The sequence below is a fragment of the Periplaneta americana genome, chromosome 14 (assembly GCF_040183065.1).
Source record: "Periplaneta americana isolate PAMFEO1 chromosome 14, P.americana_PAMFEO1_priV1, whole genome shotgun sequence".
NCBI classification, from domain to species: Eukaryota; Metazoa; Arthropoda; class Insecta; order Blattodea; family Blattidae; genus Periplaneta; species Periplaneta americana.
Genome location: NC_091130.1, coordinates 109,011,407 through 109,027,221, shown reverse-complemented (window position 1 = coordinate 109,027,221; position 15,815 = coordinate 109,011,407). Strand labels below are relative to the sequence as shown.

The window sequence follows — 15,815 nt, the reverse complement described above, 5'->3', positions numbered from 1 at the left end:
AAAAGGCTAACATGCAGAAAAATTAGCTATCAACCAGACTGATAGTTACACAACTTTTGGAAATTCTATAATTTTACACTCATGGAAGAGAGTTTGTAAACTCTGTACTAACTAAAGTACATGCTATGTATAATGAAATAAAAAATGTACTGAAGTGGCCTAGGAGGATTGTGAAATTATATAATTATCGAGCAAAGTTATTGCTATCAACATCTCCTATCAGGAATTAACTTTTATTTCCCGTTACAGTTAATGACGTTGAAGACCAGCTACTGAAGTCTTTTTCCAAATTTACTTCATTGTTTGCAATATGTAAACCATCTATGAAGAGAAAAAATGCATTTTTATCTTTAGTACACGAATAATTGAAATCAACAAGTAAAACAGAAAAGAAACTTCAAAAGCTAATCCAAACAGTAAAATAGTATAGTTAAAATACTAGTACACAAATGATATTTGGCACATATCAATGTTCATAAAGGAAGGCCATTAGAAATAGAAGAAGAAGAAATCAATGTTCAATAACTGTGTTCACAAAAGAAAAATAATAACTCTGGTGGCCTACATACAAAAATAAGTAATTAGATCAAATGACAAAATAAAAAATGAAGACAATATAAAGAAGAACTAGAATGATTCTCAAACTATAAGTAACTGTATAAAACAAAATGATTGCCATAAGGAACAGTGTATGAAGTGCATTACAGCTTTAACACATTTGATTGAAAATTGAAAGGATTGACTACAATTTACAGAAAAAAACTAGAAAATTCTCAAAATATAGATACATGCCCACCAAAATCAGACATGGACAGTCCATTGTTTGTTTTACAATGCAACATTATATTCGCAATAATCTCCATATGTACCTATTAGAAATACTGAATAGAAGAAAATTCATTAAGGTATGGAGAGAATTACTCATAATTTGTTGTGCTTATTCCATCCAAGAGTCAGGTAGTTATTGCATTTCCCCATTCCAAATCAGCCACAAGCCACATCATTTGCGTTCCCATTTCTTTCCATACTCAACACTCCATGTTTCTGGCAGTTTATTATACTATGTCCTGGTCAATGCCATTGACTTCGATGATGAATGATTACCAGTACTTAAATTAATCTCATACAAACGACATAAATACTCAAATATATTTCATTTTGCTAACTTACCATCCAATGGAAAGATTCAAATTGCTGACCCATTGATGAAGAGTTTCAACGCGATCAAACAGATTTACAGCTTCTATAGGGATTCCTTCCCTATTTATTAATTTCATATAGCGTACCTCACGTAGAATTGCCACTAGCTGAAATAGAAATTACAACAGCTTTTTAGTGTTATGTGAATGGCAAACAAGCTGTGACGTTTTCGTAACTTTCAATTCTCAACTTTGCAACTGAATTATCAATGGCCTTACTCCATGTTCGACACATATTATGTCCTCATACAAGACGAGCACTATTATGAGTGACAGGACTCTATATAAGTTGGTAAGATGTATCTAACCTCATCATCAAAGTTGAGACTAAGCTCTAGACTTTCATCTTGATTGATAAGAGGTTTTTCTAAATTTCTTTCACATTGAGCTGGAACACATGCTGCCCATTCGGAAAACACTTCATCTTCCAAACGATCCAATAAACCCTTCATTTCTTCATACTTGTTCAACTGATGCTTGAAGTCCTCTGTCTTTAATATGCTAAAATAACAGAAATTAACTTATATTCATTTTCTGAATGATATTCACTGAACAAAATAAATTTTACTAGACGAGACTTGGCCAACTAGTTTTATTCAAAATGCATTATTTTTCTTTTCTCTAATTACATTATTTTGCCTCATAAACAACGATAAGAGGATGCTAATGTCCATCAAAATAAATTAGGGCAAATGAAAAATGAGTAGTGTGGCTTTTAGACAACATGCCTAGTCAAAGATTTTATTTGATGATGGTGTCAGCAGCACTTTTAACATGCTTCTATCATGTTAAAAATGGTACTAGTATTAATTAAACATTCTAGCCACGAGTGTAGCTGAGAGGACACGTGTGCTTGCCTGTTCATCTACGGCTGCACTTAGGCATTGGTTTGATTCCTGCTTGGACTGATTGGATGGGCTTTTTCCAAGGTTTTTCCCCAACCATAAGGCAAATGCCAAGTATTCTATGGTGAATGCTCCACCTTATCTCGTTAAAATACTACCAATGTACCAATTCCATCAACGCTAAATAATCTAATAGATGATACAGCACCATTAAATAACCAACAAAGAATACATTGTTTGAGATAATATGTTATAAGAAGTACGGGTATGTTCATAAAATGAAGTACAGTAGAGCATCGATTATCTTAAACAATTGGGATAACTGATTTTTCGGATAACCGGTGTCATAGGAGCAGTATGGAACAAAGAAACACTGTTATTAAACACAGAACTGTACATATACATTTTGTACCACACGTCTTACAAATAAAAGGGAGAATTGACTAGCCTAGTTTGATAAGTTCAAAATGGCGATGTTAAGTTTAGGAAAAGAAGTCCAATTTTTTTTTCTTTTTGCTTCAGAACTGAGACTCGTTTTTTTTTGCAGCCAAATCTCGCAAGCAGCGCTAGCAAAACTTCTACATGGCACGTGCAAAAAGTTGAATTTGCTGACTGGAACGCTTTTGGTTAACCAATGTTTTGGTTGATCGGTATTCGGATAATTAATGCTCTACTGTATTTATGGTACAGTATTTGGCGAGATGAGACTTGATAATTCGTCATGGAATTACCTGGAATTAGACTTACAGTTGGAGAAAACCTCAGGAAAAACCCAACCAGGTGATCAGCTCCATGCCTGACCAAAATTCCAGAAAGAGACAAATAAGCCTAACATCTGAGCTCTCCCTGAGGCTGCAGAATGTTAATTAAAGGTAAATAAGCCTAACATCTGAGTTATCCCTGAGGCTGCAGAATGGTAATTGTATGCAGTGTTTCTTGTTGAAGTTCCAAGAAGGCAAGTTAAAAAAATGTTTTCGTACAGTAAAAGTACATTTGCCGACTTCAAATGAATTAATGATTAAATAATAATTGTTTGCAACTAAAATCTTTCCTGAAAACAATGACAAGAAACTAAGTTACTATAATAAATGTCTACATACGGAATTTCCAGATCTTTCACAATTTCGACAGGCTGAACAATTCTCTGCCGCAGTTTGTTAAGCCACATCAAAGCACCAGCCGTTGGAGGAAAATATTTGTCAATTAGCAAGTAACCCTTATTATTGTAGTAAGCTTCTTGTTCATCATATATTTCCTGAAATATAAAAATTCATTCAGTTTTTCCAAGTGTTGAACAAAACTTTGTAGTGAAGAATTACTACCACCATTTCCCATAACTATTGTCCTGGAACACAACTATGGTCCACGATACAACCATTCAAAGAACATTGTAGAAGTAACATAGACCGTTCGTAGATAGCTGGAGTGACTTGACTTCAAACTACAGTACAGCAAAAATACAGATAAACGAGGTACTACGTTATGGAGTACAAAATTTTAATGGAAATGACAGTACAAACCTGTATATTTGTGGTTTATCTCATTCGTTTTATTCTTTAATAATTTGTTCTGAAACCTCATTCAAGTCATTCACTAAAACATATTGATACTATTATTATAGAATATTACAATAAAATGACAAAGAAATAATGTAACATCATATGTAACTAGATAATCGGTAGTAATTGCGAGCAATAAAATTATTTTCATAATTTTTTATGAACAATATTGATGACCTAACATTCTAAATGTGCTAAGTGTCAATTTTTCAAATTTAATTTTATTTAATCTAAGAGAGGAACCTTTGTCGTAGCTCAACTGTAAGTGGCTCTTTCGCGCGCCAAAAGACAAGGTTGTAGGTATCTCAACATGCACTGCGCAGTGTGTTTTTCATCAATACCTCAAAAAGTTGTTTTCGACACTTGGCACATTTAGAATGTTAGGTCCTCAATTGTAAGGTGTAAGCTTCTAATGTACATTACTAGCAATACCCTTAAGAACATCAGCATGCATAGCTCCTAAATTCTGAAAGGAGCACCTTTCAGCCAGAGTGGGGAAAAAAATTGTAGTTAAATTGTAGCCGAAATATTTTTATATTTTTGCAGGATAACTGTGGCCACTTCACTAAAACGTATTCTCCACTTACAAAAGCATTGTGTTGTTGCACCGATTTGAGGTTTGTAAAAGCATGACCGTTTTGTTTATAAATTTAATTTATTACATTCTAATGACCAATTACAGTTTGTTTCTAGTGTAATGTGTTATTATTAAAAATTGCTATTTTGCTACTTTATTTTACAGACTACCGGTACTTTATTTTTTATGTACCCTTATAGGACCTACATATGTTTTTTTGTCATTAAGTTATGAATTGAAACACTCAGACTGTCTTTTCAACTAGGATAAGAATATAATGCTTTCGTCTTTCATTTGATGATACAAATTTATCAGTAATTGTACTTGAACATAAACTTTCTAAATGGTATTTCTGTGTGCGGCGGATTTCCAAATGATTTAGCCTTTTTGCAACATGCTCTTCTGCAAGTAACATTTTAATCTTCGAAAAGAACTGAAAGATTGTTCCTGCTTCGCAAAGAGTTATTGGGACAGCTTGAATGATCTTAAGCAACCTTTCCACATTCTTGAACATTTGTCTAGAAAATAAAGAACAACTTAAGTTGCCTGTATTTACTGACATGGACTGAGGGAACTGGAAGCTGTTGGGTTATTTTTCTTAAAGATTCATCACTTGCAGTGTATAAAAATAAAATTGATGTCAGTGTAAATCAGATGTTGAGACTGAATTTGCTGACTCAATAATGACCCACTTTTACATTGAAAAGTATTAATATAACAAAGTGCATGAGTTAGTACGAAGGGTCGCAAGTGAATTATTTATATTTAATTAGTACATGAGTTTCTCAAGATACCAGTAGAGCCCGGATGAGAAGTTATGGCACCAGCGCGAGGGACGCATTTTAGTTCGTTTGCTTGGACTCGCCCTCACACTCAACTGGAGGGGTGTTGGGTTAGTTGGTTACTAGCATTCCGAGTGTTCAGATCGTTCTGCTACTACCACTATTGCTAATACTGAAAACATTGTCCTTCTGCGTGCCCTCATTATGGCATTGTCTAAGATGTGAAATCATAGAGTAGTTCATAGTCAAGGACATGAAATAGCATACAATCTATGGAAATTCATGTCAGAAGAGGCTGTAAATGGAATACCAATTCCATTGAAAAGTGTGTGTGCAAGAGTACTGGCTGCCACTGGTATTACAAAGCGAACCTTGGAAAGAATCAGGAAAGAAGGAAAAAATATTGAGGCAGGAACAGCAGATTCTTTCTCCAGTCCGGAAAAATCACAGCCGAAGATTGTTGCAGCTGTAGACAGTTTTGATGAGGAAGTCATAAGAAGACTCTTCTATAATTTCTACGCTACGCATAAGCAGAGGCCGACTCTGCAATCGCTTCTTCCAAGAATGGATATCAGTGTATGATTATGTGAAGAAAGTAGAGAACAGTTACATTGAAAGTGAACACGTGATGGACAGTATTGTGGAGAACATTTCCATAACCTTAGGGACATCTGATCCCAGCACAGATCAGTCGTCTGATTTGGACGGAGAATAAAAATATAAAGATGGAATAGCGAGCGTAATTCCATTAGGTACCTTCGGACTCTTGAGCAGCAAAGTAGTGATACTAAGGTAAGACGAACGTTTTCAGAAAAAGATGAAACGGATATGCCTGCCGCTCTAAGCTTGAGAACCGTAACCCAAACAACCCCCACTCCTCTACCCTGCTGACCAGCAATTTAAAACTTCGCGCAGGTTGGTGTCATAACATCTCGTCTCAGCTCTAGTCATTAGTGTCCACACCTGTGGAGTAACGGTCAGCATGTCTGGCCGTGAAACCAAGTGGCTCGGGTTCGAATCCCGGTGGGGGCAAGTTACCTGGTTGATGTTTTTTCCGAGGTTTTCCCTCAACCCAATACGAGCAAATGCTGGGTAACTTTCGGTGCTGAACCCTGGACTCATTTCACCAGCATTATCACCTTCATTTCATTCAGACGCTAAATAACCTGAGATGTTGATATAGCGTCGTAAAATGACCCAATATTCATTAGTTACAATAAAATTACAGCTGACAAGAAAATGGAAATTTAACATTAAATAAACATTCCGTGATATTACTGATACAGTATTTGACTAGATGTCACTTTTGTTGTTTTAAGCGAAGTGTTTTACAACAGTTTACACATCTGAATGAATTGTTGAGTTGTCGTGACTATGATATTACACATGTACGCACATACACATACTATATATTACAGTTACAATAATTAAAACATGTGCAGAAGACATCAAAACCTGTATTTCTGAACAAATATGAATGTGGAATTTTTATGACTTCTATCCTGGCCGACAAAAGAACAACTATACTCTTTTGCCTACCATGGTAGCACTTCTCAAGACTGAATTAAAGGTTTACTACCATAAAACTGAAACAAAAGTAAGTATAAATAATATTCTAATAATTTATTAAAGAAAGTAAAATGAATTAATTTCCACCCTTAAAATCCAGACATTTACATTCAACCCTGTATAATCAACACCGAAGGATTTAAGGGACATGAGATCTACAGATACACAATGGATGATGTAGATAAAAGTGAGATGCAATGAGTAAGATTGAAGTTTTGAGCTAGTAGAGATTCAAGGCGACTTTGAGATGCATTTCGCAATGTACGTGGATGAAACAGCAATTCCGCGAATGAGATGCATCTTTATAACTAGAGATGGAACTAAATCCAGTTCAGTCGAAATAGCACGTGTTTCTTATACAACTCCATTGTTGCATCGCATGACCACCTGATCTGAAATAACAGTAATTTCAACTCTGATGAAAATTCATTGTTGCATAAATTGTTCATTCTAGTTTAAAGTTTGCATTTGTAAGACTGCCATTATGGACGAAGACAGTACAGAATTTAACTCTACCTTACTTGAAATTATTAAAGAACAAGTTATATTTTCAAAATCTCAGTTATCAGAGATCAGCAAAAACAAGGCTGCAGCTATTTTGGAAATAAGGAATAACTTAAATGTCATGAAAAATTTGGAACTGAACCATCGAAAACACAAGTGTTCATAAAAATCATACACATGAAAAGCGGAGTGAAAAAATCAGATGTGACAAAAACGGGCTGTAAGTCCATAAATCTTAAAGATTGTGAGAAACAGTTACTGGGCATGATGGATGCAGAGTCAAATTCGTCAATAACCAGGATGACAGGTGAGATTAAATTATTAAATTCAAGTAATATTTTAATTACGTATGTAGAATGAAATTTTAGGACAGTTGTATAATTGAATCTTGAATTACAGAAACCCTACATATCCATTTGAGTTAATTTTTCAGGAGGCACAAAAACTCATTATTTTCAAAGGAGTTTTAAGTGACTAACTACAGAGGAGTTAGTGTAATGGCATCAATTAGTAGAATTTGGAGCAGCATTCTTAAAGTCAGATTGGAAAAATCAACTGCAGGGAAAATTTAGGAAGAGAAAGCAGGTTTTAGTTTAGGAAAATCATGTATGGATCATATTTTCTGCCTTAAACAACTAACTGAAAAAACGCATGGGAAAGGACAGAAAGTCCACTTGATATTTGTTGATCTGGAAAAGGCCTATGATTCAGTAATTATAAGAGACTGGTGGAATGCTCTTGAGCGAATTGATGTGGATGATCCTCTAATATCTATGTTTCAGAGATTGTATGAAAATTGTAAGGCTGCAGTGAAGATAGGGAAGAGGATATCTACTCCATTTAGAACAACAAAAGGATTTAGACAAGGTTGCAGTATGTCTCCATCCTTATTTAAAATCTACTTTCAGCATATATTAGAATATTGGAATAGATCGTGTGGTGGCATGGGAATGCCAATGGAAGGGGGCTTAACAGTGCATTCATTGTTGTTTGCAGACGACAAGGTTGTCATAGCCAGAAGTCGAGAGGATGCTAAATATATGATAATAAAGGTTTTGGAAGTGTTTGAAGTTGGAGGTCTTCGGGTGAATATGAATAAGACTGAATATCTAGTTATTGGAGGAGGTGGGAAAGATATTATATTGCCTCAAGGGACCATCAGTCTGTTATGCATTTTAAATATTCGGGATCAATAATCTATGAATCAGGTAGCTGCAATGCTGATGTAGATCAAAGAATACTTCAGGCAAGAAGCTCGATAAACATGCTGAATGGGATTCTATGGAGTAGGAGTTTTAGTAGACAAACAAAGAAGGGAATCCTTCAAACAGTCATTGAGAGTATTTTAACTTATGGTGCTGAGGGTTGAACGTTAGTAGAGAGGCAAAAAAGTAGAATATTGGCAGTAGAGATGGATGGGATCCGAAGAGGGGCTAGGATATCTAGGTTTGAAAGAAGGAGAAATGAAGATGTAAGACAGCTAATGGAAATGGAGGAATCTGTTATCGAGAGAATTGAAAGACGAATTCTACAATGATATGCGCACGTCAATAGAATGGATTGTGAAAGACTTCCTAAGACTTTCCTCCATTGGTCACCTTCTGGAAGAAGAAAGCATTGACGGCCGAGAGCATCATGGACGTCTGGTGTAGTCCAAATGATGAAGCAACATAATCTGCAGGAAGGGGAGAGGCAAGACCGTGAAGTATGGAAGATGGGAATTCAGGGCAACTGCTGACAAGTGGAAATACCCTCAAAAGTAAAAGTAAGTTTTAAGTGACTATCTTTTTATACAAGCATAATAATAAGTTCCAATGTGTGACATATGACATACATGAACATTAATTTTTTTTCTGTACCTACTGCTGTTGCCACTCTAACTTTGCATTTTCTACTCTACTTTTATAGATGGAAACTTAATCCAGTTTTCTGACCCCCTTGCAATACACTGGGCAACTTCCCAAAACGTATCTGACACCGTACTCTGCATCACACCAATATCCTCCGCCACGCTACATGATAACCTGGGTCCACTGCTTACTGTACAAAATGCTCATTTTTTATTCTGCACTGAGAAAACCACCTCTCTTCTTATGAATTGCACCTGAAAAGTGTTCCAAAAGCCACTGCACGTATCAAGCCACATCAAATCGATATAATTCTTTATAATTCTGAATGAAATTCCTTCCGAATCTTGTACATTTTCCTTCTCCTCTCAACCAACATCATGAACTCTGCCATCCCTTTCTAACCTTACTGTCAACTGTTGAGACACCTACTGAGGTAACTCAGAAATTTTTAAGATCAATCTCACTTATACGAGATCCATTTAAACTTTATCCACCTCTCGACTGAGATGCATCTCGTTAGAGGAATTCTATTGGACTTCCATCTCAATGACCGCAGGCGACAATTGAGACACATGTTTTTTATCCACCTGAAGATGAGATTGATATCGAAATTCTGAGATGCATCTTCAATCTCACTTTTATCCACATCACCCAGGAAGATAATTAATTGTTCCAGATATTTTATTTGTGTTTAGAACCATTCCTAATGAAATAACATTATTTAGAGATCGAAATTAAAATTGAAGCAAACAGACTTATGTAAAGTATGGTCAATGGAGAATATTTGTTCCACCGAATGTTTTTAGGACATGATTTCAAAACGTGATTTCAGAACTGGGGCCAGTAAATCGACTAAAGTTTATTTATTTTACTGACAATGAAGACATTTGTAAAACTGATGATCTCTAATGAAAGTGGTGATGATAGTAAAGATCACATCAAAAAAATATAGTGATACTATGAGAAGCAAAGATGGTAATTAATTTTTTATTTTGTGATAAATATTACTTTACCTTTACTTCATCCAGCTCATCTGAAAGCATAGTGACTAAACTTCTGTACTTGGGAGTAACTTGATCCTTGATTATTGGTCGATCCAGTAATGTACTTCCAACAAATATGAGCTATGAAAAGTAAGAATTATTCTTAGTATATGTTATTTTGCTTGTATTAATTAGTAAGGATTTTATTACACACACACACACGCGCACGTGCACGCATGCACAAACGTGCACGCACGCACGCACACACACACACACAGATATATACACAATTTATATTGGAATCTATATGATTATAAATCTGTATTACAGTTTTCCAATGGAAATAATAATACTACATTGAATTTGAAAGTTAAAAACATCAGCTTCAATCTGATTCACTTCAAAGCACTCACAGGACGTACTGTTCAAATAAGAAACTCAAATAGGATTTCTAATTTCAAAAACTTAAATATTTGAATATAAAATACTACAGAAGTCATTCACATTTCCCTCTATCCATATAATAGAGTAGAAACAAACATGTGTCTTATGAAATTGTTCTTTGCCAAGCCTCTAAAATTTATCTGCAAGTGTAACATATATTAATTAAATAAAACTCTCTATTTTTAACAATTATTCGATTTGACTAAATAAGTAAATAAGTAAATAAGTAAATTTATTTATTCACTTATTCACTTTTTCATTCACTCACTCACTTATTTATTTATTTATTGGGAATATGAAGACATGTAAGTGCGATTATTGTCAGAACTGACTATTTTTTTGCAGCATATTTAAAAAAAAAATTATGGTTTATTTAACAACGCTCGCAACTGCAGAGGTTATATCAGCATCACCAGTGTACAGGAATTTTGTCCCACAGGAGTTCTTTTACATGCCAGTAAACCCACTGACATGGGCCTATCGCATTTAAACACATTTAAATGCCATCGACCTAGGCCAGGATAGAACCCACAACCTCAAGCACAGAAGGCCAGTGCTATACCGACTACGCTATTGAGGCCAACTTTGCAGCATATTAATAGTTCATTTCGTGTAATGAGAAAGTAAAATAAATAATAACTTGATACTTTGCTTTATATTACATCCACACATTCTATTATGTGACGATTTGTACCTAAAATGACAAGGGGTTCACTACTTTTACTATATTACATAGTTTTCCAACAATTTAAACAATTTCTCATTTCTGAAAAATTACAAAAATACTACAGTTCTTTAAAGTTGATAATTACCTTAAAATGAGTCTGATGATGATGATGATGATGATGATGATGATGATGATGATGATGACTAATTATCTTCGAAAAAAAACAGCGATTTTTCCTTACGTTATCATTATGTCTTTCAATATTCTGCCTGAAAGCTGAGCTAAGCTGCTGCCTAATTTCTGTTCTTCTAAGGACTGATAAATCTAGGCTAGCAATCTTATGAGCAATAGATTCCTCATGCTTCTTAATTTTCTGTGTCAAATGCTTAAATCTGATACACCAGTGCATGTCCAGTTCGTATCTTTACTCTTAGCAAATAGCAGGCACAGAAACAAAATAATTTATTTGTAGATTCACAACCACAAATCTAGCCGTTTCTTTCATATATTTTTACATTAAAAGCTCTGCAAAATGTCTTACCTCGGCTTGTTGTGCTTACTTTAAAACGAGTTGAGGTAATGGCCTTCTAAGCTTCTTTTACACTTATTTCCAAGATTAAAACTGAAAAATTTGTAAAAGATACTGAACACTTCATTTTCTTTGGAAACGAACACTGTTCACACTTACAGATGAATATATTGAGACTAAAACACCGAGAATGACAATTCTCACGTTTCCGCCATAGCGTGTCGGCTGTCTCACTATTACGTCACTGGACAGCTATAATCAGCACAGTGCGCTGGTCTTTCTACCAGTGCATGCACATGTTTCCTCTACAGCATTCCTCCCTTACCTTTCACCCCACACGCAAGTCCAGAAGCTGGCTCGGGGAGGTACAGAGGAGAAATTGAACCTTGTAAGTACGTATTCCATCTCTGCGATTCATAGATTTTCATACAACAAAAATACATCAGAGCCTCAAGTAAACTTATTAAAGATCAATCAATCTTCTTAATGTATCCAGCTGTTTGCTGACAACATAAAGTCCACTATAGTCCACTGTAGTCTATTCAGTTGTTGTTTTTCACGAGAAATGAGGGGTATTTTGATCGGTGTTCATTATAGATGCCTGTTGCTAGTAGCCAGAGGAAAATAGTCCCTCAAACTTATTAAAGATGAGCAAGAAACAAAGAATGATAATGTAAATTATAAATAAATTTAAACAATTAAACTGTTTTCCCTTATTTTTCCTGGGGGGTTCTCTGAACCATTGAATGCATAGGATACATCACCACTGTCTATTATTAAAGTGGTAAAAGTAATAATTACCTTGTATATACTTTCCAGGTTTGAACAATCATCAAATGCTTGACAGAAGATAGCTGCCATTTTACGATCCAGACAGTGTACCTTCTCTATAAAGACACTGTAATCATTTACGAAGCTTTCGTCTTCTGGGTCAAGAGGATCATATGTAATGTTTGCGAATACTGTAAAAGCTTCACGAAACTCCTCAAGTACAGCGACAACTTTTCTAGTAAGCCATCTGCCTCTTGGACCACCAATTTCAACTTTTTCTAATTTAAAGTATTCCATAGATGCAGCGAAGAAATTCTGAAACAAGGTACAAAAAACCTTCACTGTGAAAATACTCTGTCGGACATCTGTAATCTTACACAATATAATACTGTAAAATAATATGTACTAAGTAAAAGAAAATATTCATTTTTTCAGTTGTTAAAAAATAAATTTGAACTACAAAAGATATACAGGGTGATTCGCGAGAATTTACCGCCACTTACGGAGCTCATTTTCGAAGACATTCTGAGCAAAAAAAGTCATATAAGCATGTGTTCTAATCCCAATATTTGTAATGTTACACTAATTTGAAGTTGTTAGTAAAATATCTTTTTTCTATAGTTTTAAGGATAAAAGAATATTAGAAATTAAAAATGAACTATTCAGGAATATCATTTCTTTAATTGGATAGTGTTCTGAAGCTAAAAATGTGTTATTAATTGCTTTATACAGATTTTGTTTTACATTGATTATAGTTCATGTTAACACTTTGTTTGTTAAAAACATAAAATTGTTTAGTCACACGTTAAAAAGTGTTAAAATTTTTAAAAAAGTTATATACCTTGGACAGACGGCCCTTTCGAGTGATGTTACGTCTTCATCAGTGTCTCCTGAGTACCTTTGTTTTACAATTTTTAACTAAAAATTACATTATTCTTACGCACTTATCACAAAAATTGTGACAAGTCATACGACTTTAGGAACTTCATTCTTTACAGTTTAATTATGCTCCTAATGTACAGTCTTGAAGAATTTACAAGAATGGCGTGATTTGTAACAATTGTTGTGATAAACGCGTAAAAAATGTAATTTTGTAGTTAAAAATCGAAAAAGAAAAAAAAAAATCTGTACAAAGCAACTATGGACTTCACAACACATTTTTAGCTTCAGAATACTAGTTAATTAAAGAAATGATACTCCTGAATAGTTCATTCTCTCTTTGTAATATTCTTTTACCCCTAAAACTAAAGAATAATGGTATTTTACAAACAACTTCAAATTAGTGTAACTCTGAAAATATTGAGATTAGGACACATGTTTATATGACTTTTTTGCTCAGAATGTCTTCGGAAATAAACTCCGTAAGTGACAGTAAATCCTCGTGAATCACTCACTCTGTATTTCTATATCTAAAAATGTCCTATATTCTTTAATGGTACATATATTCCTCTGTTTAAGTACTTCTAAAATGATTAACTGCAGAACTTCAATTTTTATTTTTAATTTCATTTGTTGTATTCCATAGATCTTACAGCAGTATTGTAGCTTTGAGATATGGAACAAATCAAAAGTTATACAAAAATGTATACAGTACATAGGAAGCATAGGTATTAATTAAGTTTCCAAGCATAAACAATTCATAAGTTGAGTAGAAGGCATGGGTATGAAGAAATATTGTTAATTTTGTTCTAAACCTATTACTGTAATATACATGAATAGTGAACTCTTTTTCTATAACAGCTGAGAATCACAGGGTAGATGGAGTTCTGATTTGTGTCTCGTATTAAACTTATGATAATGTTTTGATTCGTACTAAATCTATCTTGGATTCTAATATAAAACATAATCACATACTCACAAGGTAGGGCCAATATTTCTAAATTTTGAAAAATATTTTTACCTGGTTCCCTTTTATGCACACCTACCATTATCCTTATATCTGTTGTTGCTGTTATCCAATGTTCAGCCATTTTAGCAATGAAGACATCAGCTGTCTTGAAGTCCAATATTTTTCGTAGATATTAGAAGTGTTTGGAAATTAACTAGATGATTTCTCTCCACGATTTTATCTCTTCCATAAAAAACACAATTTGGTGATGGAATAAAGCCAATCTTATGCAAATCATTGATTAAAGTTCTCGTTAACACTTTGTTAAAAACATAAAATTTACACTGTCACACGTTAAAAGTGTTAAAATTGTTTAAAAAGGTATTTACCTTCGACAGACGGCCCGTTTCGACGCTATTTGTCGTCTTCAGTGTCTCTTGAGCCACTGCTGATTTTGGCTCTGCGATGTGCAGTTGTCGATGGTAGGGGTGGGGGTGTGTTGTTCCTATGGTGGGGTTGGCTGTCTGTATGTTATGACGTATTATGATGTCAAACAATGTGTGCATATTAAACTGTAGTTGCGTATTAAGTATGTAATGTGGGTGTGCTATTGTATTCTTATATATTTCGTATTGTTCTAGGATATTTAACTGTAAACTTTTTGGTGTGATGTGTAAAATTTCCATATCTGTTTCTATATTATTGTAGTCATGATTATTGTCGATAATGTGATCTGCGTAATTTGATGTACATTACATCATAATACGTCATAACATACAGACAGCCAACCCCCACCATAGGAACAACACACCCCCACCCCTACCATCGACAACTGCACATCGCAGAGCCAAAATCAGCAGTGGTTCAAGAGACACTGAAGACGACGACAAATAGCGTCGAAACGGGCCGTCTGTCGAAGGTAAATACCTTTTTAAACAATTTTAACACTTTTAACGTGTGACAGTGTAAATTTTATGTTCTTATGCAGATGTTTTGCCAGGCAGACATTTCCAGTCAGGAGACGAAAGGCTCGTACAGCAGAATTCCTTGGATTATCTGGTATGTGATTGGGGTTGAGGAGAAGTTGTTCCCATGTATGATTTTTAGATGATTCCTTTCATAAACCTCTGTCTATACAGTGAATGTATATCTTATTTTTAAAAAATGAATGGTTGGTTTGTAGTATGGTGTTATAGTTGGGATCGTGTTTTTAGATCAAAATATAAACTTTTTCTTAAAAACAAATTCTGTTAAAATAACTCCATCTTATGTTTCATAGGTTTGTCAATGCATGCTTATGAGACAGCTACCATCTTGTTCTCACCCTATAGCAAGGCTATAAATAAGGGAATGCAATAGGTAGAGAAATTTGCTTTCCACATCCTCAGTTTACTTGTTTTGTATTCAGTAGCAGCCAGCAGGTCTATGTTGGTTCGGACAGGTAAAAATTATTCTTTGTTTATGTAGGCCTACTTTTGGTTCCACCTACTTCCTATCCCATAAAATATAATGCAAATTCCGAATACCGTATTTAACCGCGTAATGGACGCCCCAGTATAATGGACGCACTCCAATTTTTCGCGTTAAAATTATAAAAAAAAAAATTCCCCGCATAATAAACACACAGAGAAATGTGAATTTGTGATAAATGATAGCAGTGATGCTGAACCTGACAGTGAATGAGGTAAGGCTAGTGTTAATAATAATA

The 15,815-nt window shown here is 34.5% G+C and overlaps 1 protein-coding gene across 1 annotated transcript in view; it reads right to left on the bottom strand.

Annotated features, from left to right (window-relative positions):
- The window catches only part of LOC138713647 (dynein beta chain, ciliary-like), a 206,356-nt gene that overhangs the window by 169,093 nt on the left and 21,448 nt on the right, over nucleotides 1–15,815 (bottom strand). The window contains exons 6-10 of the mRNA XM_069845903.1: nucleotides 12,310–12,594; nucleotides 9,899–10,009; nucleotides 3,145–3,299; nucleotides 1,508–1,700; nucleotides 1,171–1,307 (exon numbers count right to left, since the gene is read on the bottom strand). Coding sequence (XP_069702004.1) covers nucleotides 1,171–1,307; nucleotides 1,508–1,700; nucleotides 3,145–3,299; nucleotides 9,899–10,009; nucleotides 12,310–12,594 — 881 coding nt within the window. The remainder of the gene's footprint in view (nucleotides 1–1,170; nucleotides 1,308–1,507; nucleotides 1,701–3,144; nucleotides 3,300–9,898; nucleotides 10,010–12,309; nucleotides 12,595–15,815) is intronic.